A 25,740-nucleotide genomic window follows, 5' to 3' on the forward strand; every position below is an offset into this window, starting at 1 on the left:
AGACGTAGCAAAGTTAAGTACTGCAACAAAAATGTTTCCAGTTTTAGAAATAAAAAGTAAAAAATATGGGAAAGCCCACACAAACCTATTTCTTGTCCTATATTTTAAAAATGACAAGTTGCTTTTTCAAAAATCAAAGGAAACTGAAGGGCCTCTAAAATGCTGACTAAAATCAATGTAAATTATATTTATTAAAGGTGGAATTGAGTTACATGTTTCAGCTTAAAAATAAACAAATAACTGTAGTAATAAAACATGGGATCTTGATCAAAATAACTTTAATTGAACCTGCAAAGAAAAAAATACTACTAAGCCTTTAGAGTCTTTAACTATATACAAGTCAATTTAAGCATTGCAGTTGTTTCTGTACTAGAACATTAACATACTGCTCAAGAATCTGATGTAAGCAACATCAGTGAGAACCTAGCATAATCCCAAAGACCAAGGGTAACAAGTATTCATACTAGTACTTTATGAGGTCTGGTATAAACATGACCGGTAAGTTTTAGACTAAGATGACACACATGTATACATTTATATATTTTATATCCTGGGAACACTGGTCTTGACAGTTGATCAAGACTTTGTTGTGCTAGCTGCTTTACAAGAGATGCAAAAAGACAGGTCCTTGAATTTTTGGGGGAAGGAAGGGTTTGTTTTAAAACAGGAAAGTCTACATATACACTTGTAAGACTATACACTGGTAGGAAGAGTGTTGCCAGCAGGTCAAAGGATGTGATTATTCCCTTCTATGTAGCACTAGCTACATCTGGAGTCCTGTGTCCACTTTGGGCTCCCCAGTAAAAGAAATACGTGGACGTACAGGAGCAAATCTGACAAGGTGCCATAAAGATGACTGAGTGATTGAGCATGTTATACAAGGACAGAGAGAGCTGGAATTTTTTAACCTGGAGAAGAAAAGGTTCAAGGTGGATCTTATCAATGTGTATAAAAACATGATTGGAGGGAATAGAGGAAACTCATCTCGGTGGTGTCTGGTGAAAATACAGGAGGCAATGGACCCAAACTGAAATATAGGAAATTCTGTTTAAGCAGAAAAACTGTGAGGGTGGAACACCTTACCCACAGAGGTTGTGGTGTCTCCACCCTTGGAGATATTAAAAAAACCAACTGGACATGACACAGAGCAACCTTCTGCAGTTGACCCTGCTCTGAGGAAGGAATTTCGACTAGATGATCTCCAGATGTTCCTTCCAAACTCAATGATTCTGTGATTTGAATTTGCATTTGTGGACAAAATTGCCAAGAAGGGGGGGGGGGGGGGGGGGGGAAAGAAAGGTTGTAAAATGAATAGTCAATGACAACAAAAGAAAGAGCAAAAACAGAATCATAAGAAGCCACTGAAAATTTCAAGTTAAAAATTTGCAAAGGAAGAGACTGGCAGGGCAAGCAAAACAAAAAGTGCTAAGTCTGATTGGCAACTGAAAAAGTCATTGGAGGCTTTGGACGAAGAGTTTCTGGTGAATGCAAAGAATGGGTGAGGCTAGCAGGGTTCTATGGTGCAAGTTAGTATGATCAACTCTAGGCAATGGATGCAGAAAAAGGTTCTAAAGACTTAAATGATGAAATGAGAAGGACAGCAAAGCTGGATGCAAGAGGGAATACATGTGCATTTATTATTGATTTGTTCATTTTGATGCGGCATTTGAGGCTTCTTTGTTTTTTTAAGGAGAAGGAAGATTAGGTCACATCTTGTGAAAGAGCAGAGGCAAGAAAAATAAAAGATTAAATAGAAAAATAATGGATGGTACAAAGCTGAGTGACAGGGAAGCTCACCATACATTTTGCATCTCCTCTGATCTGCTTGGCTCAGGCCACAGCAATACCACCAGTGAAGCCTTCACTAAGACTAACACTTCTAATATTACCTGTATTTTCTCTGCATATGTATCAACTTGCTGAATCTGTATTTTAAGTACTTTCAAATTTCGAGCTCTTTCAGTTTTCTTCGTATAGTTAAACTTCAAATTGTTGAATTTCTTTTTGAGATCCTTAAATGATTCTCTGAACTGAAACAGAGTAAGAACATGTTAATCAAAAAGAAACCAGCACACTTCAATTTAGGCTTTTTCAAGTGCTGCTTAACAGACCATAATCTGAATACTGAAAATTTAATACAGAAATTAATAATTCTATACCATCTCATAAAGCATCCTTACTTTCTCAGAATTTCTTCCCAGTAGTGGAAACTCATAATCCTGCTAAATCAACATTTTTGCATTCTGAATGGCTGTTTCCAGAATGGCTGGGGCAAAAAAGGATTGGGGCAAAGGATGAGATCCTTGCTCAGAAAATCTAAGAAAAAGTCCTGTCTGAGAACTTTCATTGATTCTAACTAGAGGCAGATGTCCTTCACATACACCAGTCCATTCAGTGGAAAGGGTAGCCATGTAAATGTATACCCATGCTTAGTTTCCAGAAAAATGTTGTTTTAATGGGATTGGGCAAGTAGATTTGTATTTATTCATAGTACTTTTCACCTACAACGTTTAGTTTATGTCAGTTTGGGGTTTTTGTTGGGTACTCCCCTGACCCCCCTTTTCAGAAGCTTCTGAAAGGAAGTTCCACAAGGCCTTAATTTTATACGCTGTGCTAGTCCAAACATATTAGTACAATTATTTGCAGTATACAAAGATGAATCCAGCTCTTTGTGGGATCAACAACTAGATTATATGAGCACCTCTCAAATTCCTTTCAAATAACTATTCTATGCATATGGTAGCTGGGAGATTCTGCCTAACAGATACCCAAAGAAAGCCCCGCCTAACTACAGCTGGATAGATTTGGTAACATGTGAGTATTATTACCACGTAGCACTGAGTTGGTGCAGCAAGCTCCACACAGGGAAAATGATTCTTATAATAATATAAATTAAGATGAACTAGTAGCTCTGATTATGAAGCATCCGTGCCTTTCAAGACTTTTCAGATGGACTTATATCAGCTAACTCCTATTACTTTGAGTTATATTAAATTTGCCATAAAACTCCTTTGTTACTTAGATGGAATGTTGCTACATTTCCTTTAATGTATGAAATATTTCAAAAATCCAGAATGATAGGAATTATATTGATGAAGCTCTAGGAAGTTACACTTTCATTTGCATACATATGGATCAGATGCACTGCCAATTTACCAGAATGAGTCTAATACATATCAAAAAGAAGAGTCATATATGATCAACATATTTAAAAAACAGTGTTTATTTACCATGGGAACTAGTTATAATATAGGGATATATTCTTTCTTTATCCTTTTTTTTCCCAATGTCAATTGCCTGTTTGCTTTAACGTCCTCTTACAAGTGTGCCTTTAATAAACAGTATGTCATTCTTAGCATTAGCAATGTTATATAAATAAGTATATCAGACATACTAACCTAAATTATCTTTAAAGGACTATGAATTTTTAAGTATAATTTTTTTCAATATTTTTGCTTTGAAAGATATATAATTCTCAATTTTATTTACAACTGCAAAAACTCCTTTTAGATACTACAGTGACTTTTGAATGCCTTTAAGCAACAGATAAAAGAACCAGACAAGTAAAGAACCTGGTTAAAATATGTTTCTGGCAACTTATAAAAAGGTACTATTTTAATTACGTTCCAATTCCATGATCACATTTTCAAATTACTTATAATTAATTCATAAAATTTGAAATTAAAGAATATAAAAATAACTGACTTTTTTTTTTGAGAATTTCACATCCTTTGGGTTGACAATCTTGTGTTTTTAGAAGAATGTAGAATAAATTATGCAAAATGATATTTATGTAAAGGAACTGATATATAAGAAATGCAGCAATTCTAATGCTTCAGGGTCTATTCCTCCAGACACAAATTAAAAGAACTTCACTTACTTGATTGGTGTTAACAAGTTCAGGTCACAGCCACAAATTAATATTTAGTTAACATATTTGATGCTTTTTTTAATATTAAAAAGTCCTACAGACTTCCCCCTGCTCCCTTCTCCACCAAAGAATCCAGGGAGGAACGAATGCTCATTTTGCAGCTACTGTTATTGGAACAGTTAGTAATCAGTCATTATTATTATTATTACATACTAACGTTAATCCATCAAGGGATATGTTTTTCATTTTCATTTCATCTAGTGGGATGTTTCCACATTATTTCAGCAGTGAACAGACAGATGGTGTTCAGTCACTGTGATGGAAAGGAAGGGAATCCTATCACTGGCACTGTGATCTCCAATTAGTTTAAGCTCTTTATCCCACCGAAGTACACAGAATAATAAAATCTATCTAAAAGCCCTCTGCTAATAAAACCACCTCTGCAGAACAATATTTTGCATTCAAAACAGAAGATCCTTGTTTTCTTGTTTAATTTTGAGGAAAAGAAGAGATGAGCAAGAGTTTATTTATTTCACTGGCTTATGCACAAACATAGGCGAGTGATCATTTATAAGGCCAGAGGCTCTCCTCATAGCAGTATGTGAAATCAGATCTCCTTGTTTCAGATATGATGGCTCATGTGTCAAAGGTCTGCAGCTGCTGTCACTCTTCTCTTTTAGCCTCAGTGGAAAAAACAGATTCAGCTCAGACTTGTACATTACCCCCTCAGAGTGCATGTTCATGACTCCTGTTACTATCAGCAATTATACCAAGGACGATACACGGCAGCCAATTTTTAGAAATCTGAATATATCTAAGTTTTCCACTGTTTTCTGCAAAATTAAATGAGAAATACTAAAGGACCTATACAGCTTAACATGCCTCAGTGACTTCAGCCCACAAGTTTAATGGAACTTTGTAACTTGTCTATTGTGTCATAGTCATTAATCAGGCAGCTGTTCCTAACTATAGTTGGCCTGTCATGGGTGGAGAATGACAGTGGAGGAGAGGGGTTCCAATTGCTCCAATTTATCACACAACTACAAAATAAATAGAAAAAGCAAGCTATACAGTTGCTTTAAACATATTTTTGTTAACAATACAGTTCCAGTAAAATACTTTGATTCCTGTGAGAGCCACTCCAGGAGGTACTTCAGTCTTGTTAGCCACTTACACTTCCCTTTTTATTCATACATAAAACTTTTAGTAGCACTAATAATCAAAACAGCCCATGAAAGCAGGTTGCTAAAAACACATTTTCAAAGTGGCAAAGAATAAAGAACAGCCAGTCAGAAAGCGGGAAGAACGAAAAGGTGCTGTTCAAGTCATTAATGATTACTTTAATTCTGGGACCAAAATCAAAATAAATTACAAGGTGAGAAATATGCCAAGAAGTATCAGTTCTTACTGACTTGTGAACAGAGAGAGATCATTCATTTCCCTCTATGGTTAAAATCCACATTTTCAGTCATACCTTTCCATAAGTGTATAAATGATGACATCATGAAGAGGAAAGCAGTGAGATGACTGGGGAGAGCTGAGAACCTGCTTCAGAATCCATTACTCTTCTGTTGCAAGTTTTGTGCAGACATGCATAAATGTTATTTTTAAAGTGATCGCCTAAATTAAAGGCTTTTTCATTGCAAAAGTTATCTTATGTAAATAATTTGTGTCACTTATAATCACATAAACAGATTCAGTGCAGTATTAAGCTACAGTTACCTGAGGCTTAGCTCAGCTCTATCGCAAAAGATTGTAGTGTAATGCAGTGGAGTTGCAGCTCTTTGGAGGCTGCTACCCAAGCTAGTTAGTGAAGCAGGAAGCCCAAACTGGCAAATACAGATCTCAAAGGTCATATGAGCTTTCCTTATACCTTTCAATGATGTAGAGGGTAAAAATCCTTTTTTTTTTTGGCCTTTGAAAATTCTCTTTAAATTAGAGAAGGCACACAAAAGGCATGCATTTTACTCTTCTGTCCTCCAAGACTGTTTCAAAACTCATGCTATGTATCCTTGGCTATAAATTTAAGTCTTTGTTTTCTTGCTTCTTATAGAAGCACTAACAGGTTACAAATGCAGGGAGCTAGCTAAGTCTTCTAAGTATGATCTTTTCAAACACCAGTGAGTTCTAATCACCAAAGCCCTCTCTCTCATGCTTTAGTTACAGACTTAAATTTACCACATTAAATGCAAATTAATTTAAGTATTTAAAGCAGAATTCCAAATATTTTCAGTCAACTTTAATGTTTGCTCTGTACACTGCTAAATCACAACTAAATTATCTGGTTGGCTGTTTATTATGCGACAGCTGCAAACAGCTGCTTCTTACTGCTGGCACATGAAATATTTATTTCCTTATACATAGTATATGGTAAAGAAATAATTATTTCAAACAGGTCTGATAGATACTAGCAATACTCAGACTAATTTCTGATGTTAAAATTAACAGAATTTAAAATATTGAAGTGAATACTCATAACTAACATTCTTGAAATAGTTCAGTATCTGGTTTCTTTATCCATAAACAATATTTGTTATAAATACTTCATAAAAAAATGAAGAAAAATGGCAGTGGATTAATGCATATACAGGTACATTAGCCAAGTGTTTGTTTATGATATATATTCTATGCTAATCTCTAATGGAAAAGTAATCTAAAGGAAAAGGTATCCTCATGTGAAATTAGGATATTTCAAGTTAGTTTCAATTAGGTTTGGGGATGACAGGTTTTTGACATGGCTTTCCCAACTTAAAATGAGAAGAGAAACACAAACATGAAAACAACCAACAATAATTAACACTGTAATTGCAAATATGCTACGTAATTATTTTTCAGAGGTTGTCCATTAACTATGAGAAGGAGAAATGTCAATTTTGCAATATAGAACATGTGGTGAGTAACACATGTCACTGACACACTTTTAATTTAAATCTGAGAGTCAGAAGACTGCTTTTTTTCCCCTTCACTTCCTGCTCTCACAGGAAGTCTAACAAGTAATAAAAGTAGAAAAATATTATTTCTTAGCATTCTAAGAAATAATAGTCTCATAATAATAGTCTCATTATAGAAATAATAGTCTCATTCTCCCACCCTCATTATATAGTCCCAGAATCAAAGGACAGAAGCAAGAAGTTCCGCTAATAGAACAGTTCCGTTAATATGGCCAGTCTTACATACAGGCTGCTCAGTGAACACTTCTTTTCCTTCAGCAAATTTGTTGGATTTTCAGTAAAAAATTTGAATACTTTAGCTCAAACCTCAAATATTCTGATTCTGCAATGCCACTGCAAAGCATAATAGGGCTTCTTTAAGTACTTCATGCTTTCATTCTCTTCTACAGCATAGTTCCCTCTGCCAGAGTTCACCTATGCCACCTGCTGCTCCTATTGCCTCCTACCATCAGCCAAGAAGCTACATCACAGGAGACTGATAAACAGATCAGTGTGAAAAACACTCAGCTTATAACAAGGGACTAGAACTGTAACTGAGATTCAAAGCAACTTTTCTTTGAAACATATGTTCTTTCAATTTCAAAATACCATTTGGTGAAAATGGATACTGTTCACAAACACAAAAAAATATTCTGTAAAAGAAAAGAAAATGCAGAAAAATTTCTCATTAAAAATAGTTGGGACAGAAATCCCACTCAGCTCTACTTTGGTCATTTTGAGAAAATACTGTCTTTGTTTATTCAGGTATGGGTTTACTTAGTGAAAGATAAAATAAGAAAATATAACTTTCAGTGTCCTGTGTTTCCACTACCTATGCTTCACACTGTGAGGAACATTAGTGTGAAGTCTTTCCAGGTAAGAATCCAGTTTCTGTACTTCATGGATACACAGAAGTGCAATCTACAGATGTGCAATCTACAGAATATCAAGTGTAGAGGCCACCAGCCTCTTGTTTTAATGAATTACTTTGAGAAAATTAATTCTATGGAATGTTTGTCCTAAATTAATTTTTGCTGAAACATCTATCCGATTCAACCTCCTAAATTGTGAGTGGATTTATATTTGGCCTACTAAGATGCTAAATTAACAATCATATTAACTAAGTAATTTTTCCTTAATCTAACTTCCATAATACTAAAGTCTAATATCTTATGCCAAAGAACATGTCCTTTTCTTCTAGCAGTTTTTTCAGTATCATATCTTGGGTTTCTGAAAAAATGTTAAGTACTAAATTATTCTGAAATTTTCATTAAAAGATTGAAAGCTCTTTCTAGTAGTTTTACAAATGCAATATATGTAAATTCTACTTTTGTTTGAAACTTTAGCTTCATAAGAAAGTTATCTGAAGACTCATGTATTTCAGATGAAGCTGTCAGACCTGAAAGCGAAAAAATATAGCTACTCTATTTCCAGTCCTCTTGGTACAGTGTAAGCACTTTGTTGGCAGCTCAACAACTTGATATAATTCTGAACTGCAGAGGCATGGACCATAGTTTATTATTGTGGATGTGTGGATCCAAGGCTGCTGTTAAGACAAAAATCAACTTTTCTGTATAGGTATGAAGCATCTAGGGGAATGGTAAACAGCAACATAATATTGCAGAACACAACAGCCCTTTGACAGTCATTTAATGTGTGGGGATTTATCTCACCTCATTTATCTCCTCTTGAGTGGTGCAGTGTTGGAAATGCTGTGACAGTTCTTCCTCATACTTATCAGCTTTGGAGCTCCAGTTAATGCTATCACACTCAAATCTAGCAAGTTCTTGCTTCAGATTCTTTACAGAAAAATTCAAGGAATTCTAAACAGCAAATAGACAAAGAAACTTATGAAACCAAGAAATGTATTGATTTAAACAATCTAAAATGAAAATCATTTTGAGGAAGAACATTAATAGTCAGTCACAACAGGCTAGAGTAAATTATTAAACCTCCACCATAATGAGAGAAATTACATATAATTCCAGTCACTAGTAGTCTGAGTAGTATGAGGTCAAAGTCACCACTCACACATGGTGTCTTCTCTGACTAAAGAGGAAGGGGCCTACCCTGGTCCTTTACCACCTGGAGATTAGCTCCTTTCTGCTGTCAATCAATTTATGGAGTCTGAAGAGCAGACTGGCAATGTGGATAATCTAGGAAGGTCATAAGGGAATGTCTTGCTTTCTCCCTAGTAAATGAATACAGGGCAATGACAATTCTGCCCTGAATAACTCACTCCTTTCTAAAATGATATCCATTTTGCCATGCAAATGAGACTGGAATGCACTAATAAGGTAACAGTGTTATTATATTTACTTTTTGTTCTTTTGTTACCCTTTCTTTATAGGAGAAGAAATATGCAAAGCAACCTTTACAAAGTAGCAGGATTCTAATATATAGGAGTGGCATTCAAGAAATCATGAGCAGGGCCTTGAACTGCACGAAGAATACTAGAGAACAGAAAGCACTGATATTTTAAGATTAATTACCTTCCTATTTCAAATCTATTTCAATGTTTTCCAGAGTAAAATTTGTTCACAGACCACTAAAAAATTAAAACAAGATTTCAAAGAAATTTTTTTTTTTCTCTTAGAAAAAGCAATTCAGAATGTAACTACTGTAGAAGAAGTTTCATCATTCCTGGATGTTTCATTTAGCTTGATGGCTGTATATCTGCAACCTTTAAAAGCAGAAATCTAAAAATGATCAACTTTTATATATTTTGCTTCCTTTTAAAAGGATCTTAAAAGCTCTGCATTTATTTTTGTCAGAGTATTAATACATTTTTGTACATCTAAAAGTCAGTCAGATAGTTCCAATAATCTTCCTTTATATTTATCCTTGATTTCACAAACCATTCTAATTCTACTCACAGGTTGCTGCACTGCAGACAAGATATCCACTCCCCGGGTAATAAGCAGTTTATATAGCTGTCTGATATACGCATGTTTCTCCTGAGCATTTACAAGATAGGCTTTAGCATGGTGAACATTTTCAGGGTCCTCGCTTATTTCAGGAATATCCAGTTCTCCTGATTTTGACAGACATTCCATCTGGAATATATTTAAATGAAAATCAGTGTGTGTTTAAAATAATGTGAAAGAAAGCTTACAATTCATTCCTTACCCATAATGTATTACCCTAAACTTTGTTGATGTGGGTTTAAGTAATTAAATTTGGATTCAGATCTGAATTTTAAATTCTTCAAATTTCAAGCAGTTTTAGATTCAAAACTTTAATTCTGATCACCAGGCGGGTTAGTGCTGTTTATTTGGGGAAAAAAGAGAAAGACGACAGGCACCAAAAGCAAAAAAGAGTTCAACTGCAACCGCAAGAATGTATGTTTTAAAACATTATACTCACTTCTTCTTTAATGTAATGGAATCTGACTGTCTTGTTGAAAATTTCATCATATTCTGTCATTGTGTCGTTTACCATTTGATGGAGATGAATAAGCTCACTTATTCTCTCAGAATTCTCTTTCACAGGAAATCCTTTCTGGTTTGGCAATTCTAATAATTTTATCAGGTACTCAAGCTCAGCACTCAATTGCTAGCAAAAAAAGCAGAAGTTACTCAAACATTACACAAACATATTTGCAAGTTTTCCCTTACATTTGATGAAATAACCTAACAATGGTAAATTGGCTTGGGGAAAACTCAATGCCATGCTCTTTAAAACACTCTCCACATTCATGCCTAGCAAAAAGTAAAGTATCTCAGCTATTGCCCAGAAACAGCCTTGAATCAAAACAAGACAAACTGACCTGTAGGGGAATGGCAGACTGTAGTGTTAAAACTCAGAGACAGTATTCAGAGGAAGCAGGAAGCTCAGTATAACATACCTCAGCCTCTGAACAGCTCTAACTTGAAAGCATGAAGCTGGTACTCTCTTTCTACTTCCACCACCCCAGCTCTTGTGTGTCACTTTAATACCCACTTTAATACCACACAAGACATTCTCTGAATACTGAAGGTAAAATGTCTCCTCCCTTTCCTTACAAATACACACAAACCCTTCCTTCTGGAAAAGTAAAACATAAAATTCTGCAAACCCAGGCACTCTGTCTGGTGTCGATGTGAATGTCAGTCTTCACTATACCAAAAAGAGCTTTAGATCCTGCATGCACTTCACTAGCTTGGTTTCTCACCTGATACTGTGGTTTCATTTGGTTAAGTTTTTTTTGTAGTTCCAAAACAATAAAAAGATCACTTCCGAGGTCGACTGTTGCTGCAAGCTGGAGCGTTTCTTGAAGAACTTCTAATCCATGGTTAGTCTAAAAGGAAATAAAAGAGTTCCGTTTGTACATAGTAAATAAAATTTAGAAAGAAAGAAAATGAAGAAAAAAATATTTTATTTACCAATTATTTATTTACTCATTATTTACTTGTAGTAAATAAAAAAAAATATTTAAACTCAACTCCAAATTCTTAACTAGAAAAAAAAAAAAAGATATTCTGAATTTAAGGTGACTGATTTATTTTATTTTTAATTATAAACCCCTCTGTCTTAAGCCCTCTGACTGACAAAGGTGTGCAAAAATTATTCAGGCACTGAGATCAGAGGACCCATACACACAGTCTATTTTCTGTGATAACAGATGTCATGGTTTAGTGATAAGTAGCAGTAGACAAACAGCAGCTACAAACCTCTGATTATGCTACTAGCCAAGCTAGTGTTGCTTTTAAGGAACACTGAACACTGTCCCTGCCAAGGAGGTTTCAATCCTCTTTTCTTATGAACATGGTTAGACTTAGGTTTAGTAACTATTAGGACACAGTTTAGTTTAGCAACTATTAAGTCACAACAAAATAGTGCTTTTTTAAAGAAAACAAAAACCCCCAAAATATTAAAGCACTGCTGGGATAGTGTACGGACTTGATTAAAGTTTAAAATTTAGTTTTACAATAAAGTTTTAAAATGAAGTGTAGACTTGGACTTGTTTGTGTTTGAACACAGACAAAGATGAAAAACATTTCATGCTTCTTGTTGACTATCTGAATGACAGAATGGACCATGGATAAATATCTTACTGATCACCTCTCTCTTAAATTATACCTATAATAGTTGATAAGAAAGTCACAGACATGCTAATAACAAACTAGAAATGTTTGCCGCAGTTGCTTTCTTCCTACCTATTTTACTTACAATTTTTAGCTGTTCTTTAAATATCCGGCACTTTTGCTTGACGGGTTTTACTTGAGTGATTTTAACATTCCAGATTGCCCAAAGATTGGTCAGCTCTTTCTTTTCTTTACTCAGATTAACAATGATATCTTCTGTTACTCGTACAGACTTTTCTGCTTTTAATATTAAACTCTTATTTACCTGGCAAATGAACAGACACCTTTTTTTCCATAAATGTTTTCATAAAATACAATCAAAACCTCATAATATTAAAGTCTCAACAAATCTTAATAAAAAACAACTACTTTAGCATAACTTCTTTGAAAACTTCTGGTACTCTAGGTGTCTTTAAATACACTGTTCTCTTAGAAATAGGCATAGATCAACAGAATTCGTATAGTGAGGACATGGCTAACCATGGCTAACCGATGGCCAACTGATGGTCATGACCTCTCCCTTACCCCCGCGTCAGCAGATCATTCCAGTTCATTTCTTGGCAAAAATTATGTCTTCAAAAGTCTCAACCATCGTGCTTCTCTTTCCAGTCAAAAGAAAACAGAGGTGAAATGAAACTGAATTATTTTGGGTGTTTTCCTCTGTGCTTTTGTAATCTCATCCTGAGAAGCACCTCAAAAAAGTTACAGAAGAGCTTGTGCTGACTAATACAATGCAGTCAGGCAATTGGCACCATACTCATTTAATACTCTGTCTTAGGAAAGGAACTGCCATTATAGTAAGAAAATATTAAGGTTTAAAACCCAGAACAGGAAGTAATGACTGAATTATTGCTATCTGATGGTTTTTTAATGCTCATACAAAATAAAATCATTTCTGAAAGACAGAACTACCCAAAATGGCCTTATGGGGAACAGCAACTGGAAAGTGACGTGGATGAAGAAAAGACCCCTCCTTTGTGCTGATAATCAAAGAAACACCAAAGCATGGGAGAGATAAAGTGTTTAGCATTTGAATATTTGATGTTTTTTCCTCTAAAAAGAGGAAAAAACAGAGCCCATATCAGAAACACCAGAAAACTGGGTAATGCTGGTTTTGCTTTTCCCGTTTCAGAATTTTTCTTTTAAGAAAAGTTGTGTTTGTAAATTACTTGTATGATCTATATCTCCCAGATACTTAAAAACTACAACCTGAGAATATCACGGGAACAGAGTAGCTGAAAATAGTGTGGCAACACACTTCCAGGTCTTTAGAGAGATAATATCTGAGGATATGTTTAGACTTGAAGTGACTGCAGTGCAACCTCACATTCACACATATTCAGCTTGCCTTTACACTATCTTATCTGTGCCTGGATGCATCCAGCTGTGACAGCACATACTTTAGCCCACACTAACTGCCTGAGCACCTTCCCTCCTTAAGTAGGTTTTTTCAGCTCATCTTGCATGCTGCTGTATGTTAGCAAGGCCAACTCCCCCTTCTCACCTTAATGTAGCTGTTCCCTTCTATGTCCTGTAAAAACAGAAAGAGCAGCTGGATATCCAGGCTGTCCACATTAATGGGGATCACTTTAGGAGGAGTGCTTAGGGAATGATTGCACGTCTCAACTGATCATCTCCTGAAGGGGTGCTGAAAATTAGATAGGGATGCCTAGGCAGTGCAGCTGAACCCAAGACAGAATGTAAAGACACTAGGAAGGATTACCTATAAGGAAGTAGCTCTAGCACACATTTCTTTAGAAGAACTTCATACACTCAATTAGTAAAACTGCCTCTTAGTGGAAGTAAAATAAACTTAATACTGTACTTGTATATATGCTGCTTTCCAACATGAACCAAAGGGATATATGCATGTATTATATTTGTATGCATGGACCAGATCATTTATTAAGGACTCTGTCACTGTTAATCACAAAACTTTTTATATTACTTATAATGCCACTAGCACTCAAGTAAGACTTTCATATTTTAAAAGTATATAACATCATTAGTCCCTTTAAAACTAGGTACTGAAGAAATCACAATCCATTTGTCACAGAACTAGAATTAGATCTCGTCACAGGCAAACATCAAATATTCAATATGGTTTGTCAAATTATACTTACCATATCTACTAAATTAAGAAAATTGCAACCCATATTTTGAGTTGAAAAAATCTTCTTTATAACCTTTTGCCACTGAGTATTAGCTGACTCCATTGCAATTTTATTTTCAGCCTCCTTGTTTGTTTGTAGTGGTTCTGATTTGTAGAATTCCTTCAGAGTTTGAATATCATCATTCACCTACACAAAGACATAAAATAAGCATCAAAAAACAAATCAAAAATTGAGCTGCTATAATAAGAAGGTACACAGACACAATAAAATTGAACAGCAGCCTCTGAATCTTTTCCAGGTTTTAAGTTCTATCATCTTCCCTGAAAGCTATACAAATGCTAAATAATAAAAAGGTTTTAAATAACCTGTAAACCAGCAGATGGTATCAGACAAGTGGCAACAATCTGTTCAATTTCTGTCACATATCATTACATGGATATTACATATATATGTGTATCAATGCAATGATTTTCACAGATCTGTTTAATATGAAGTAACTGAAGTTAGCAATAATCCGAAGTAGACACAATCCAACTTTTTGGAGGTTTATCTTCAAATAAATAAATGCTATGGGCTAATTTTATCTGATAGATTCCATTCCATCCCAAATTTCTTTCTAAATATAAAAGAATAACAGTTTTGTAGAATCTTGAATGAAGGATTACACCAAAAGGAAGAATAACTGTCCTGGGCATCAGTAGCACAGCTACCCAAACTATACTGGTATTGAATGGATTATGATTTCAGGTAGAACTGGTTTATATTTAATTTTTAAACCACTTTAGATGAATTAGCACTTCAGTGGAGGTAGTGCATGACAGCAATAAAGATCTATATCAACATATTATGTGAAATATTTTAAAAATTATATAAAGCAAAATCAGTAAATTTAAGAGTCAGAGTACATACACATAAGCACTTATGCATAAATGAGACAGCATATTTGCACAGGAGAAAAAGTAAAAATTCAATTGTAATACTTGCTACAATGGAGATTTAAATCAGTAGAAAATCTGCATATACACTAGTCATTATGGTTGATGCAAGTTCAATGTTCAGGGCTGCTTGCCCTGATGGAACAGACCTCCTTCAAAGTAGAAAGGAGCTTACAAAGACTTGCAGTGCTTTCAAGGTACAGCATCTACAGGATTATTCTTAGCTAGCTAAAAGCACATTTTTCACTTGTAAGATTTTTCACAGTCCAGTCAGAGAATAAGTAATCTGTACCTCCATAGCTGACTTTAAAAAGGCCACATAAATTTCTATGATTTCTAGCTTTGAACTAATTTTTTTTTCGATTTTTTTCAGTTCTTCATTCAGAAAGTCACTTCTGCTAGAAAAAGCTGCCACCTGCTCAGGTTCAAACTCTTCCATATCTTTGATGATTCTTTCAGCTGCTTCCAGTTCATGTGAAGTTTCCTTTGAGGGTACAAGCATAGAACAATAAATAAAATGACTGAAAGGGACTTGCCTTCTTTTGTATAATTCAATTACTTAATTGAAGAAGAGTTTGTAATGAACGGTATTTGCTGAAAATAATAATTTCTTTCCTGTAACATTTTTATGCTAAAAACTACGGATGTAGTTATTAACACAGCTATTTTGAATGGAAAAAAAAAAGTAGCAATCTCAATATTCCGATTGAGTAAACCACAGTATAAGAATGAAAACAACAGAACCGTTCCATCAAGGAACATCAATAGCCAGAACTGATACAATTACTTTAATAAACAGTCTAGCCTATTTTTCTGAACTGATTTTCTTGAGTCTACATCTCTCTCAGCTGCTTGTCTAATATTTAATTCTCATAGAACTTCATGTCCACTCTACTGACACTCCAGAAGCACTGGGTCCTCATAAGACTGCTGCCGTAATTGTTTTAAGGCTTATCCTTGCAGCACTTTGTCATTATGAATCTTAGTTCCATGCATGCCTTCATTCTTGAATCAATAATTTCTTCCTAGCCCCAGACTAGTCCCTACCCCTCAAGTAGACTACCCTGCATTCCAACCCAAACCAATGCTCTTGCATGCAGCAAATCTGCAGAAATCAGATGGAGACCAAATAGTGGGTTGTATCTGTTACTGTGTCACCTGCTCAGACTCAGAAGAAAGTCACAGTATGCTGTCTCAGCAAGAGCTAACATTTCAATGATTCAGCTGGGATTCTGGTTTTCAGATTCACTGTCTTAACCCATAACTTCATTTATCCATGTCTATATGGTTATATAAATTTACATATTTAACTCAATAACACTTAGCATATCTACCTCTGGCATTCAGCCAAGAGTTCAAATTCTGGCATATCACAATCCACAGAAAGAACAGGTAAAAGTTAGTATTTCTCAGGGCGACAACAAAAGTTAACACCCTGGCATGCAAAAATTTGGCAGAAAAGACACTAAAAACTGTTATACAGTCTTGTGCAACAAAAAGGGGATCTTGCTAATCTGCTGAACTATGTGATCTCCTGAAGTTCTTTAAAGTGAATTTTATTTCCACAGACACTGTACAGATCCAGCTCTTGGGTTACATAAACTGTTGATTGAAATGAAAAAGAACTCCATAGTAGTAAGGAGTTGTAAGAACTCCAGCAATAGAGGATACTCCTAAAATATATACTGCCATGTTGTTCAGTTTAGCCATGAAATATGCACCCGTGTCAAGACCACGGAGGGGATTCAACTTGTTTTAAGCCACTTTCAGATACTGCAGTACTGCTATGGCAGTTGGAAAGGAATGGCCTTGGATGTGACTTAAGAATATCCTCATCTCTGTAACAGAGCTGAGTGCTGCAGTACTTTCCTACCATGGCTGCATTCCCAACATGACACATGGCTATCTGATGGCAACTTTACAGCTCCTTCCAAATTTTTTTCACCTGGGAACTACTCTTTTCTTTTTTGCTAAATCATCCCTTTTATTTGGCATAATAAACCACAAGAAGCGTTTTCTGTGCCTCTGACTGTCTAGACAATTTTTAAACTTGGTGCCTCAGGCGGGAGTAGCGATCCACATTTGAGGAGTCTTCCTATCAAGGGTTGGTAGTGGGATCTTGAGGTAGAAACAAATAACATGATGAGATGGAGACAATGGGGATAACCAATGATAAAAGGACTGATTTGTAGTGTTATCTGTGGGTTTTTTTCATTAACTATAGTTTTAAATTCAACTATAGACCTATTTTCTATTTTCTTTCAAGAATCCCTAAGAAACTCTTAGTCTCTCACCTTATTTAGAATTACATACAGCATGCATTTGTTTCTAAGAGTACTTAACATTATTAAAGCTGCTTTTTTTTCTTTTTACCTTTGTTTGTTTAGCCAGTTCAAGGTGTTTGTTCAAAACTCTTTCTGACTCAGACAGACATGAACCAATCTCCATGCCAACTGCAAGCATCAGGGTGATTCTTTTAATCGACTGCGATACCTTTATTTGAAAGTAGTATTTATATAGTTAATTTATACAAATAAACAGTATAAAAACAGTATAAAACATCACTTTTTATAGAAAAAAAAATGAAGCAACACTTGTCTGTTGGTGTTTAGGTTATGTACTTTGTATGATCAGAGAAATTCAGGAAAATGTAAAGGAAAAATGCTACTATTTCTCCTAAAAAAATTCTAACAGGTATGTTCAGAATTTGAGAAAAAAACCTCCTGTTTGCTCTCATTTTGTTGATAGTGATTTCCTTTATCCTAACTATACCAGGCTTGTTATTTTAATAAGGCACAACTGCGTTATAATCTAGATATTATAATCTTGGCAGAAATACTTCTATTGTGCTCCAGGTTTTTTTCAGAAAGTACATTTAAAACTTCTCTGCCAAGCTGAGAGCTATTTTTGTGCAGATACACGTATACAACTCCATTTCATTGCCACTGTAAGATTTATATATGCATGATGATAACAAAGCAGATTATGAAGAGCAGAGGCAGATGATACCAGACAGAGTATGCAGAGCTATTATTAGACAGGTGAACCATAAATTTTAAGAAGTGGCTACTGACTGAGGTTCAAACTTTATTAAAGGAAGCTCGGGAGCAGTTGAATTTAGCACCAGATTCTTTGGGTTACTTTGCATCAGCAGAATTAAAAGTGTTTTTCTTGGTAGGAATACAACAGTAAGCACTGTCGACTGTAATGAAAGATCATGTACTATGACTCAAATCTTGAACAAACTGCAAAATGAAACCATATATCAAAATAATCAGGGTCTACATTTTGTGGTAAAACCACCTTCATAGTGGAAGTTTTGGCTTAAGATTCACAATATGCTGGTGACATCATTTCTACAAGACCGACAGCAGATATCACCAAATCTTTTATTTTCCACTAAACTGAACAAGATTTTCACTGTCTTCTAATACCTCAAGGGCTCTTCTACATAAATTGTATGCAAAGGGACCATTTTACGGCAAATTAACTTCCCATTTGATTCAGAATAGTTCATTATAAACATCATGCAAATATTATAAAATATCAGATTGCAGACTTAATTATCAGTCATTAGATTTGATTTACTGGGTTTTTTTGGCTACAGTCTGGGATTTTCTTCATATGAAGCTTGTTAAAAGTTTATATTTTTTTAATTTGAATTTGCATATGGAACCATATTTAGGAGCCATTGTCTATTCCATCTCTGAGATGTCTGCAGCACTACAGTTCATTCAACAGACTAAAGATGTTGTGATCTCCTTGAGGCATCAGTATCTTAATGAATATAGGGAATTTTTAGAGTGAACAATATCTACTCTCCTTCAGCCTTACTGAAAATTTCCCGTGGATCACAGTCACCATGCTTATTAACCCGCAATTTTGCCACACTTCTATTTTTATCTTCAGCCAAATGAAACAGAAGACATAGAAACAGAACAGGAAACCTGCATGCAGGTCTCAGTCCTGATTGCTCACTTCTTTTCCAAAAGAGCAAATTATAATAGTTTATTATTTAAGCAAATCCATACTTTATTGACGTTCACTGGTAAAATGTTCTCATGGAAACAGCTGCATTCTTCAGAACAGTTTTAGGTTCATTTGTGCTGATAACAGCATTCTAACTACAACTGTGCACTCTCTAACAAACCAATATGTTATTTGTAATTATTTGAGTCAACTTTAATATTCACATAGCTAAATTATGGAAATGCAATGCACTGTTCACGAATGCATTAAGAAAAAGAGACGTTATGATGTACCTTATTTAGATGATCTTCAAGTGAGGCAGTCCACTGTTGTTTCTTCACAGTAAGTTCTTTATAATCCGGACACTGCATGATTAATTGATCTACTTTTTTTTTAACATATTCCATTGTTTTCTGAATTCCTGTCACCCAAGAGCTAAAATGGAACAGTAGAACTGTTGTTATTTCTCATTTTTTGCTCAACAATCAGGATGATAATGATTTTTTTAAAAAAAACACCTTTTCTGTTGATTTGTATGACAAATAACTTATGAATTTTAAGCCATGACCCTTAAAAGAAAAATAGCCAAGAGTAATATTAAAATGAATCAAAAAAAAATTGATGAGTAGAACACAGGAACGACATTTCCAAACAAATCATTTATCACCAGCGCGTTAGATTCAGGTGACAGATGCCCTGATTCACTGAGAAATATCTCATTTCACAAATAATTCTGAATTCAGTTATGCTATCTAAAGACAAAAACCACAAATGGAGGAGCCTAAAAAGAGTGAAAATATATGGCATATCACTTCAACTTTAAAAAGCATGTTTTCTTTGGACTTTCAAATATTTCAGTGTTTTTACAGTAGCTGAAAAAAAAAAAAAAGTCATATACACCCTAAGTCAACATTTCTTTAAAGATGTTGTTTTAAATGGAGAAAAGACAACATCAATTTACAAAACAATAGCTTGCCTTATAACTTAGAATATTTAATATCATGTAAGCAATTCACAGTCTGAATACTTGAGGCAGTCCTCTTCAAATTGTAAAGTTATGACATACAATTAAGATCTGAAGTTTTGGTACAAAAAACTCACATGTCAATTGATTTACTACTGAAATTCATTCATCATAAGAATTTTTGTAAGACAAATATGTTCAAAATAAGTTTTTCATTACTTTCGTTTCATCAGAAACTTATGTTAATACAGGTACTTATTCAAGGCCTCTTCCTTTGTCCTCTAAATTTAAAGGCAATTTTCTCCTCACTTCAGATCAGGCTCAGAGAGTTAAATTCTGCAACCTCAAAGAAAAAACCTTGTTCTATAATACTAACATGAATTATGGTATTAATAGACCATTCGGTTCAAATCTGGTCCGAGAACTGGTCACAAAGAGTAATCAAATTTTTAGTCCTTTTTAGAGAGTAGGTGGTTTTAAAATCTGTAAATTACTCTTTCAAAAACAGCAACCTGTTAGTTTGTGCTTAAATTCTAAAAATGTCACTCTGCTATTTCAGTACTCCTTAAAAAGAGGTATGTTTAAAAACTTCTACTAGCACCACTCTTTTAAAAAAAGCAATAAGAGAACAAGATTTATAGGTTTTGAAAATTATAATTTAGATCTCAATAAAATCTTTGAAAGTATCATTGGTTTGTTATAAGTTAACATAATAAATTTATAACAGCAGTAAAATAAAGACAGTTCTTACACTCATAGGCAAGCTAATTGGCTGGCAAAGTAACAAGGGTTCTGTTAATGGACAAAACTTGCTGATCGTATTTTTGTTTTTACAAGTAATACATAAAAATTTTTGCTCCTCCTGTTTTTCTAGCTGGTTTTAATTTAAAAATATGAGAGCTCAAAAATCAGACTTACCAATATTTTTGTTTTGAAACACTTTAGGATTACAAGAAAGAACTGCCTCCTGTCACTTTTTTATAATCTGTCCCTCTTCCAATGTGAACATTTACAGCATTTTCATTTATTTGGATTATCTTTTAGTATAAGGCTGCAACATGCTCTCAGAAGATTTGACAGTAGGACAGAATTAACACCACATTTCTCCATTTTTACTGTGAGTTGGATTTCAATTATGCCACTGAAGTCAGTGTCACTAGCCTTAAACATAGTCCTCTCTTAATGTGAGGGTATCAGTATTAGATTTGTAAATCAAACTACTAAAGCTTCTTTTTTAAAACTAGTGAAGTCACGCAAAGCATGCAATACCTTCTCTATCACAAATGATGAAGGAATTCTAAAATTATTGTGCTCCAACTACTCCTTCAGGGAGCTGGCAGCTATTTTCAAATTTCACATAAATTTGTACTTGCTGCCAGCTAGTTCAAAAATCCTACCAGATTTCAAACACTTAACAGCTACGTATAGCCTTGTCAGATTATACTTTGTCTGTCTTACAAAAAAGAAGCTTTTCAAAAAGATACCTAAACTTTTTCACATCCACACCTTTCACTACCTTCAAATGGTGACCACCCATGTCCCTCAGGATTTTCGGTCTGGTCAGATAAAGCAAATGGGAAGGTCTGTGAGGGCAGTTAAAACTACCAGTGAATTGTGCAATAAAGGGAACAAAATAGTCATCAGAATTTAGTCTTGATAGCAGTTATCTTTTCTGTCCAAATCTTCTCTTTCACCTTCAGCTGTTCAAACAAATCTTGTCCCATATGGGTGAATCACTGGGCTAAATACCGGCCAGCATTTAATGATAGCACAGTGGCTTATATATTACAATAAAAGGTCTCTCTCTTTCCTCTTTCAAAATATGAACATTTCTGGGGGAAATTAATATTCTAAAATACAACACCTTACAATGCTTGCTGACAGAACTCACTGTGTCACCATTTCTAGGCTTATGAGCTGGCTGGGAGAATGCTAGATATCTCCTAAAGCCATGAGTTGGGAAAAAAAAACCCTAGACTTGCCTTGGTGTACAAAAAGTTGAATGTCAATCAGGACCATTCTTGTGGCATTGAAGACTAGCCCTGAGCTGAGCTGAATCTAGAAGAGACTACCCATCAGGTTACTCCCCTCTGTCAAGGGTTTGTGAAACTGCATCTGGAGGCCAGTTTGTCCGGTTTGGGTCCCCACATTTACAAGACAAACAGAGAAGCTGAAGTGTGAGACTAGAGCACATGGATGTACAATGGGGTGGTGACAGAACTCTGTTCAGAGTAAAGAATAAGTTAAGAGGTGATCTAATTGCTGTCTTTCGTTATCTATGAGGAAGTAGGGTTATACAAAAGACAGTATCAGAGTCTTTTCAGAGGTGTACAGCAAAAGGGCAAGAGGCAATGCTCACAAGTTGCAGCAACAGAAATTTTGGCTAGATAGAAGGAAAACATGTTTCACAAGGAGAGTCCTTAAGCACTAGAACAGGTTGCCCAGAAAGATTATGGAATCTCCATCCTTGTAGATATTCAGAATTTGGCCCTGAGCAACAGGCTTTGAGCAAGGGATTGAGCCAAGTGACCTCCAGAGTTCCTTGCCAGTTTAAATTATTCCATTATTTTAATCCTCAAGCCCATGTCTAGGATTGTAATGTGTCTCACCTGCACAGAAGTACCAGCACTACTCATTGAAATACATGGCAAACTCATTACATTCAGGCAATGAGGCCTGAAGGCAGCAGGATAAAATGAAAAAGCAATAATATTCTGTGTTTGCTTTCTGAGAAAGGGACTTACTTATTTTTATGATGCAAGTAGACATTTAACATATTTGAGAGCCTGGAATTGTTCACTGTTCTTCAGAAACAGCAAAATACATTTCTAGTGAGATTGCATATTGATATTAAGTTTCACCTTCCTTCTCTAAATCAGTACTGCTTCAGCTGTAATGCTTTGCCGTTTTTCAAATTATAATGCCTTCTAGGCAGAAATCTTACCTTCCTTATTTATTTATATAGTATCTTGAGCAGTGCTTTAGCATACAGGATGTCTGCCTGTGCATTACCTGTTTTTATTGAATTTTACCAGAAATGACTAATAGATGACTAAATTCATCCCATTCTTCTTGATGTGTACTGATGATATCTTATTTCCCCACTCCTGATTTGGACTGCTTAAACAATTTTTAAAAGCTCTTATTAAGGAAGAAAGAAAATTAATGACTTTTTTATTTTAGGGATTCATTTTATCAAGGTCTTTAGCATTCCTAACATTAATCAGTGCTGTGCAGACATAATTTGAAACACAACATCTGCTTCTGTTGAGGTAATGTCGAGCAGAACATCAAGTCCTACAGAACAGCAGTGTGCATTCTGGAATTATGGCTGGTTTAGGAACCAAAGTCAAAGTTTCACTGAGGAAATCCCTTTCCATTTAATGAAAATATCAGAAGGTTCTGAAGCAGGAACAATAGCTGTAAGGCTAACTTCATGTGTTCACAAAACAATTTTCCATTTGAATTTTCTATTTCATCCCTCTGATAGGGTCAAGCCAATTACATGTGGGATGACAGGTAAGGCACTTTAGATAAATGTTTTTGCAAGGTCATGAGTTTAAATGAAGATTTTATCTAGACTTTTAATTGCTGTGTTAAAGTAAAGCTATTCAAATTTCAGGAATAATTAAGGACATAAGCATGTAATGGGAAGGTAGAGCTAAGATGATCATGAGCCTACCTTCAGCCATGTCATCTGCTCTGTCTTTGAAGTAGAACTCATTAGTATAAACAATGATCATTCTTATTGCACCAGCCTTCTACTAAGACCTTCAGGTAGGAGATATTAAGCCACTAGGACTGATTGTAAACTAAGTCATAATCTACATCAGTATAAAAATCATATCTGTGGAGCACATCATCACTGTAATTAGCACAAGCTTTGGAAGAAAAAAAAGTTATTTCATTCATGAATTAAACTTCTAAGAAGTGGAGAAGCTTCCATATTTTCTGCACTTGGTTTAACATCTGTATTTTTTTCTTGTGTCAAATCACATTATAATTGCTACAATGAAGACTTTCAAAAAGGTCTAAAAGGATTACATTGGGCAGTGGGGAGTGTTCATAGCCATTGGTATTTTAATTTTCATTTACATACATTTGCTTTTCCAAAATGTTGATGAAACCGTTGTTTCTGAACACTGCCCTAACATACCAATTCCCCTGTTTGATACCACTCTTGCAAGTAGCATGTAGTATTCCTAAAGATTTTGTTAAAGAGATTGGTTTGTATAAATACCAACAGATAAGTATGGCAGAAGCATTGAGTTTCAGGTCATTTAATACCTATTTAGTTAACTACACTGGCTCTAAATGTGGTCTGATTCTAACCAGTTGAGTTATAAAGCAACAGGTGAATATAGAGAAACGCAGGAGATACGCGAAAATAGAGGGAATACCTGTGAAAATCTGCTTTATTAACTAAAGTTTGTCCCTTTTGCAAGGTAGTCACTGTGCAACCTTTGATTGCTTCCTGTAATTCCTCGTACTTCATTATCAAGATAGGCAAACGTAACCCTTCTGAATTAAAGATTTTAAGGTAATTCTCGATACCTTCAAGACCATCAAGTACCTGAAAAAAAAAAAAAAGCATCTATTGTCAATATTTCTCTTTAAAATGTGCAAGTATATTCTTTTACATAAATAGATGATCAATAGACATTTAATACTTGACGTATTTTCAGAAATGAAAAGCAGTATTTTAATGTAGGGCCTGATACTGACTTTGCAAGTCACATAAGGACACAGGGTTTTTTTTATACCTATTCTCTGTTTTCCTTTAGTGCAAGCAGAAGTTTCTCATTCAAATACCAGAAAAAAAACAGAAAAAGTGCTCTAAAAAGACTCCTGTCTTTTTAGACAGAGTAAGGACAACATTGCCCCACTACATGATTAAAGTTAGTAAATACTAATATCAGTAAAATAGAAACATGCCCAAACCTAGTGTGCATAATTAGCATCGTATCGGTAGCACTGTATTCTCTTATACAGTTTTTTTTGTTGTTGTTGCTGTAAACATGAGAAAAAATGTGAAATCTAAATAAAGCAAATGAGTAGACAGTGTCTAATAGCATTAATTTCTCATTGAGCTTACTGTGACGTGGACTACTCTGTATACATATTTTTAAAAGGAAATCAACTGTTTGTACAACACAAAACTTGTTATGACTTCACAAATCTCTATATATACTCTAAACTTTAGTTCAGTGAATAATTTTGCAGACTTGCAGTCTGAAAACACACTGCTCTTAAAGCCTCAGTTCATCACCAAGAAGAATTCTGAGTGACAACAAAACTATATACATGCTAAAATACTGTCTTTAATTGTGTCAACTTTAAAATTACTACATCAGAAGAGCAAACAAGCTTTGAGGCAGACTAAATTTCTGAATTTTACTTTGAGTTTTGAAAAGTTTTACATTCATAAAAAGTTGAAAAGCAAAAATTCAATGAGATTCACAATATGATCTGGCTTGCTTCAGCATATTACGTATGAACCAAGAACTCAGCAGCTGAGAATGAACCCTATATTGCGGACACAGAATAGCAAGGAGGGAGGCCTGAACTCTCTCAAACAACTGAAATCGTTGTAAAAGAAATGAAGGAAAATAAAGAAAAGAGGATGAGCAAAAGTAATTCAACTTCTATACACAATGGATTAAAATAGGACATGTATACTATTTCATTGTCTCTGCCAGGTTATTTTTTCTTGCAGAATAAAAGATTCAGCATTTAAAAAAAATAAATATCCTGACCTTACAAAGAAAGTTTTCTAAGAACAAGAACATTCCATCAGAGGAAGAGTGTAATTGAAGGTACTCAGGAAGGACTTTTCCTAAAACATTAAGTCCTTTTAGTCATCACTAAGTACAAAAAAGGCCATACACTTC

General features: G+C 34.8%; 1 protein-coding gene across 1 annotated transcript in view; it reads right to left on the reverse strand.

Annotated features, from left to right (window-relative positions):
* Positions 1 to 25,740, reverse strand: part of CCDC141 (coiled-coil domain containing 141) — a 94,767-nt gene that overhangs the window by 24,996 nt on the left and 44,031 nt on the right. The window contains exons 9-19 of the mRNA XM_074144785.1: positions 24,250 to 24,422; positions 19,179 to 19,320; positions 17,290 to 17,409; positions 15,209 to 15,400; positions 13,991 to 14,167; positions 11,953 to 12,132; positions 10,955 to 11,080; positions 10,168 to 10,356; positions 9,678 to 9,857; positions 8,475 to 8,624; positions 1,890 to 2,030 (exon numbers count right to left, since the gene is read on the reverse strand). Coding sequence (XP_074000886.1) covers positions 1,890 to 2,030; positions 8,475 to 8,624; positions 9,678 to 9,857; positions 10,168 to 10,356; positions 10,955 to 11,080; positions 11,953 to 12,132; positions 13,991 to 14,167; positions 15,209 to 15,400; positions 17,290 to 17,409; positions 19,179 to 19,320; positions 24,250 to 24,422 — 1,770 coding nt within the window. The remainder of the gene's footprint in view (positions 1 to 1,889; positions 2,031 to 8,474; positions 8,625 to 9,677; positions 9,858 to 10,167; positions 10,357 to 10,954; positions 11,081 to 11,952; positions 12,133 to 13,990; positions 14,168 to 15,208; positions 15,401 to 17,289; positions 17,410 to 19,178; positions 19,321 to 24,249; positions 24,423 to 25,740) is intronic.

This window comes from Numenius arquata, chromosome 3 (genome assembly GCF_964106895.1).
Source record: "Numenius arquata chromosome 3, bNumArq3.hap1.1, whole genome shotgun sequence".
NCBI lineage: Eukaryota > Metazoa > Chordata > Aves > Charadriiformes > Scolopacidae > Numenius > Numenius arquata.